The sequence below is a fragment of the Crocuta crocuta genome, unplaced genomic scaffold (assembly GCF_008692635.1).
Source record: "Crocuta crocuta isolate KB4526 unplaced genomic scaffold, BGI_CrCroc_1.0 scaffold225, whole genome shotgun sequence".
NCBI lineage: Eukaryota > Metazoa > Chordata > Mammalia > Carnivora > Hyaenidae > Crocuta > Crocuta crocuta.
Window position 1 is genome coordinate 1,923,720 of NW_027530408.1, and position 5,961 is coordinate 1,929,680.

Sequence of the window (5,961 nt, forward strand, 5' to 3'; positions counted from 1 at the left end):
CAAACCATAAGTGCCTGTAAGTGTGGGCCGGCTCCCGCCTGCCTGCTATAGAGCAGCTCTGTGGCTCAGGGCTGGGTGCAGAGGCCCAAATGAAACACGGATGCGTACCATAAACCTTTTATTCAAAGTTTCAAGTATGTGTAAGTGTCTGTGATGACACATGGCGCTCAGTGGGTGTCCTCATCACCCAGGACCCTGGCTCTAGCACCGTTGAATCAGCCCACAGAATTGGAACAACAGAAGGAGGAGCCACTTACACAGGTGGGTTGGGTTTTCTTTGGAGCTATACTTTCAAGGGCCCAGATGCCCAATATTAAATGCCACTAAATTACCTTGTCTTTCAAAGTCTGTGAAATAATAATAATGGTATCTTAAAAATAAGAGGATTTAGGAGGGGGTAGGGGGAAGCACCAACTCTGAGCTCACCTAGTTAGGAAAACACATGGCACCATTATCTGTATATGTGAGAATAACAGACGCAGTCTGTTTAATTGGAAGAGAGGTCTAGATATTCAAGTTGGCTGGACGTGAGCTAAGAAGAGAAAAATGGACTTCAGCCTGACCACCTCGGGTTGATCGCTCACACCACCAACGTGGCCCCGTGTAATGTGAATTGAGTGGGGGTGGTCTCATACTTGGGGTGGACTGTGGTTTAGGTGGGACACTGCTGCTAACCGTGCTCCTGGGGTCCCAGACAAGATGGCTCTTGACGCCCACAGCCCTGTGGTCAAGCCGCACCCTGGAGGTTGTCCCCAGGCTCCAGAGGTCAGGCTGCAGCCCCCAGCAAATGACAGGCACACCCCTTCCTCCTGGGCCTTGGGCAGGGTTGCTGGGGCATGCAGACGGGGCAGGGCTGGGCGAGGGGGGAGTGTGGCCATCCGTCGGACTGCAGCAGGTGGGGACGATGTGCTGTGGTCTAAAGACAGGAGGTGGCCTGGTGCTTTACCGCCTGGAGAGCTGGTTATTTATGAGGCCGCTGAAGTGTTCAAACTTTTTTTCTGTCTCTTCACTGAAGGAACCACCTGAGGGGTCGGCATCGGGGAGACAGAGTTTGGCAAACCAGATGCCCAGCCTTCTCCCACAGGAGCTGGTGGCCTCGGGGGCCCGGGAGCCACCGCCCTCCACCGAAGGGCCTGCCTGGGCCACCTCTGTGTGACGCCACCAGGGCAGCAACTGGGTGCCGGTCATCCCCCGGGGCCCGGCCCAGGTCAGGTGCTCTGGCAGAGTGAGACCAGGAGCAACTAGATGCAGCGGATTTCGTTTTTGCCATCACAAGAGTGGGGGCATCGCATCTCCTGCAGAGGAGGAAGCCCTGTACCCCTCTTGTCCCCCAGCGTGTTATAGCACAAGGGTACGGTTCTTCATTGGCGACTAGCTTCTAGTTCTCAACAGAGGAAAATGATACACAGAACCCACAAATTGCTGACGCCCACATTTTTGAGGTCACATGCATAATGAGGAGATGGCCTGAGCTCCAGCCCGATTCTGTGCCTCCCTCCTTCCCCAGCCAGAGCTGGCTGTGAAAGCCCAGCCTCCGTCCAAGCCTTGTGTGTCCACAGCTTCCTTCCTGTGTGTGGAGATGGGAGGCTGGCTCCATTCCCCGCGCGCTTTCCCCAAATAAGGAAGCTGCTCTGATTCCTCGACAAAGGGCAGTTCTTGCCTGTCTCCTGGAGGGTGGGCTGCAGGGGGGCGGGGAAGGGGCTGGCAGGCCTGGGGGCGGCCCTGGCATGCTGTGCTCCCCGACCAGTGCCCAGGGACCTTACCTATGTGGCAGTTGTACATCCAGATACGGTGGCCATCGTAGCGGGTCCTGCACTTCATGATGTTGTTGCTGTAGTCAGACTCTGCAACCTCGTAGTTGGGGTTAATGACAACCTGGGGGGGTGAGTCAGGCCAGAGGGGGCTGCTGAGTCCTGCCCTGGCCACCTTCTACCCCAGGCCCAGGTGATACTGAGACCAGCCCTGCCTGCAGAGTCGGAGAAACCTCATGAAAGGGAGCATGACAGGTGCTGTGCTCTAAGAGCAGCCCGGGGCAGGGCTAGCCAGAGATGAGGGGTCAAGGCCCGGAGAAATGAGAATGTGCACCTCTGTCTGCCCCTGTGTGATTCACCCACACACGCACCCTCCCACAAGTAGGCCTTCAAAAAGGGGTTACCCTCTCCTGGGTGCTCTGGGAGGTCTGAGGTTAGTAGAGGCAGGAGTTGGGGCCCAGGGAGGCCACAGAACAAGCTGTTGGTAGGAACTAGGAGGGAGCTGGGGAGCAGGACGTGCTGAGATAGGGTGGGGACAAGGACTGGGCTGTGTGCTCCTGGAGGTGGGACTTCCCACACGTCCCTGCCTCTGAGCCTTTGCCCGCAGGCCCTTCTGCCTGGAAGGCACGTCCTCCCCCCACCCCCCACCCCGCTCTCTCCCGCCCTCGCCCTCGGCAGCATTACTGAGGTCTGCTCTCAGGGCCCTGTGGGAATGGAGAGGGCCAGTGAATCCCGGGCCAGGGCTACCACGCATTTAAAGTTCCATGTCTGTCCCAAGGGAAATCTTTTCTGTTAGTCAGAAGCACAAACATGCGCCCAATAAGTTGCTAACTATAGCCGGGGGTCAAGAACACAGATACAGAGGTGATGTGACCTGGGTTTGCCTGGCTGTAAAATGGGGGTAGTAGTACAGCCCTTCCTTGGGGGATTACATTCATAGGGTGTAGGCACGGCCAGGCCTGCCATCAGTCTTTAACGAGCCCTGGTTGGCCACAGTGATACACATGCACCCAGCAAAGTGATAGCAAGCCTCAAACACAAAACCCCACGCACAGTGTACGTGCACAGAGACATGGATATTCATTTTTTTAAAATAAAGAGCGCTCTGCTCTTTGGTTGGGCCTCTCCAAGTCTGCGGTTTTGGGTTTGTGGGTGGAAAAGTGCTTGGCTGTCTGATTTCCAGCCTCTGAAACTGCACAGGAAAACTTTCAAAGCGCCTCTGTGGTCACTTCTATGCAGGTTGTTGGTTCTTCCCAGGGCCGTCTACAGGGTGGGGACCATGGGCCAGGCTCCGGGCTGGCTGAGTGCCCCTTGGGAAAGTTTTCAAGGCAGAATGACACATTTCTGGTCACCCGCTTTGCCACCCAATGGGGCGAAGCTTGAGAGCAAGACGTGTGGCGGTGTGGGAACGTGACGGGACACCGGGGAGCGCTGCAGGGCGGAGTGCACCTGTGCTCCAGACAAGGCGATGCCGGGAATGCGGTGCCCCTGCTCCCAGGCCGGGGGCACGGCTGGAGCATGCCGCGGTGTCTGCAGGAAGGCAGCGGCACTGTCCCCTCTGCAGACCCTTTCGTGAGGTCAACTTTCCTGGGAGAAGCAAGCCACAGACGCTTGCGAGTCAGTGAGCTTGTTTTCAGCCTCGACAGCACACACAAGGGAGGGTGAGGGCACCGGGAGAGACGGGGTGGCAGGGAGTGTCTGTGCCAGAGGACACCCCGGGTGTGGGTTGCCTTGGAGTCTGTGGAACAAATTCTCAGCCTGAGGACCAAATCTGGCTACACGTGCATTTTGATTTGCAAGTGCCAGGTGTTAACTGAATGCGGATGTCTCAGGGGGTTGGCAGCTCCCCAGGGCCTTTGACTGCCTCACACACTTGGGTCACCTGATCCACTGTGATGTGCTGACCCCTGGGTGCGGGGCTCCTGGCCTTCCGCACCTGTTTTGTGTTTGGACACCAGCAAGAGGGGGGCTGCCTCCCCCATCGCCGGGGAAAAGGCTGCTCTTCCCATCAGCAGGGGCTGGAGCCCCTTCCTGCCCCCCTCACCTGGAACAGGTAGTCTCCAGGGGGTACGTCAGTGATGTCGACCCACTGGCAGTCGATGTCATGGCGATACATGTCCCAGCAGCCCATGGTGATGCCCTGCTCGCCGAAGTTGGCACACTCATAATTCTTCTGGATGTCTGCAGGCAGGGGCAGAGGGCAGCTGGCTCACCATGCACCCTGGCCCCGCTGCCCTCTGTGCTGCCCTCCCTCTGAAGAGCCCCAAGAAGGCCTACTGGATGGAGGATGTTCCCAGAGCCCATGGCCAGCAAATCTCTTCCTTCCCCCAAGCCCTCAAATCTCAGCTGCTTCTGGGCTTGACATCCCTTCCCCACGGTGGGGGTTTCTGATCCGTTCCCATTTCATCAGAATCCCTGGCTTGATTCCCACATCCCACCCAACCCTTTAGGCCCAGCCTGGCGCCCCCTCTTCCACGAAGCCTTCCCTGGCCACTCTGGCATTTCCACTAGCCTGAGAACGGAGTGAATGCTTATCTGGGATAGTGCTGGTGCTGATTCTTTAGCTTAATGTGGGGGTCATCTTGCCACCCTCTGGACAATCAGCCCTTGGATGCGGGCCCAAGTCTGGTTTGTGGATCTGACCCTTAGTGGGTCAGCTGGTTGCCAGGCACATAGTAGGTGCTCAAAAACCCATTTGTGTGATTTCACGGAATGGCATGCCCATGACACATTTTTATTGAGAGGCTACCATGTCTGGGTACTGCTCTGAGCACTGGGTATATGGAGGGGAATCAGTGTGCCTCCCTTGAGGCCCAGCCACGTGGAGACGGCAGGCGTGCCCACACGTGATTACAGTGCAGCCATAGTGGCCGCCTAGAGGTGTGGGCAGAGAGCTGCCTCTGTCTCAGGGAGTTGAGAGAGTCCAGGAACCTCAGAGCGGGTCTTCTGGGCTTGGACATGGAAAGCAGGAGCCTGTGGGGCAGGGGTACTTGGCGCTGGGACACAGGGAGAAAGGCTGTGGCAGCCGGACGGAGAGGGGACCACGAGCCAGGTTTGGGCCTTACCCAGGGGACCGTGCACACCCACCAGTGCCCATGAACATAACTCTGGGGGATCCTTCGTAGCCACGCCTTGCCCACATAGCTGCGGCTATGGAAGGCCCTGACTGGAGAAAGGTCATGGGGAGAGTGAGCAGTGGCCAGGCAGATGGAGCCCAGCGTCAGGCCTGGGCTCCAGGACAGGTGGGGGAGTTTGAGTCCCTCTGAAGCCACCCCCCCAACCAAGATACCTCCTTCGCATTCTGTGTCCTCCAAGCAGAAGCTGGCTTTGTGGCCCTCTGCCACCTTGGTACCGTTGAGGTTCAAGAGGTCATAGTGGGTGAACACCTCCATGCTGTGGTAGTGCCTGCAGTGAGAGAGAGGGCCTCTGAGTCAGTGTCTGGAGGGGCTGCTCCCCGCAAGCAGCGTGGTCCAAGTGGGGGTGGGGCCTGAGGAAGGGGATGGCAGAAGCCAAGGCTGCTGAGGGCTAACCATGGGGCTCCAGTGGCCGCCCTCCAGCCCAGGCCCAGCTCGCTCACCGGCTGAGCAAAAACAGTGTACAGAATGTAGGATGTCTTCGTGAGGATTTGAGACATAAACTGGTGAGCACCAGGCCTGGCATACAATCAGCTCAATAAATTAAGCTATCTAGGGGTGCCTGGGTGGCTTGGGAGGTTAGGTGTCTGGCTCTTGATTTCGGCTCAGGTCATGATCTCACAGTTCCGAGTTTGAGCCCCATATTGGGCTCTGTGCTGATAGCGTGGACCCTGCTTGGGATTCTCTCTCTCTCTCTCTCTCTCTCTCTCTCTGTCTCTGTCTCGCTCTCTCGCTCTCCTTCTCTCTGCCCCTCCCCTGCTTGTGCTCTCTCTCCCTCAATAAATAAACTTTAAAAAGTAATTAATTATCTTCAACAAGTGGTTTTCATAGCCCTCCAGGGCACTAACATGGCTCTCCCAGCCCATGCTATTTGGAACACTTACCTCAGACTGATAAAAGTGATCTTTTGATGTCTTTTGAAAACTTTTTGAAGTGGGACTTTGGTGGGGAGGGGAAGAACAGAAAGGGGAGGACACCTGGAGGAAGGGGAAGAGGCAAGAAGAGCGGGGCATGGGGACCAGCCCCTCACACAGCCCAGTGTCAGGCAGCAGGTGGGACTAGGAGGCAGCGAGGCG

The 5,961-nt window shown here is 57.2% G+C and overlaps 1 protein-coding gene across 4 annotated transcripts in view; it reads right to left on the reverse strand.

Moving 5' to 3' along the window:
* Window positions 1-105: 105 nt before the first annotated feature.
* Window positions 106-5,961, reverse strand: part of LOXL2 (lysyl oxidase like 2) — a 94,219-nt gene continuing 88,363 nt past the window's right edge. For all 4 annotated transcript variants that reach the window (XM_077766636.1, XM_077766634.1, XM_077766633.1 and 1 more), the window contains 4 exons: window positions 5,041-5,156; window positions 3,796-3,932; window positions 1,764-1,875; window positions 106-1,022 (listed from right to left, as the gene is read on the reverse strand). In XM_077766636.1, the coding sequence (XP_077622762.1) occupies window positions 943-1,022; window positions 1,764-1,875; window positions 3,796-3,932; window positions 5,041-5,156 (445 nt within the window). In that variant the 3' untranslated portion in view covers window positions 106-942. The remainder of the gene's footprint in view (window positions 1,023-1,763; window positions 1,876-3,795; window positions 3,933-5,040; window positions 5,157-5,961) is intronic.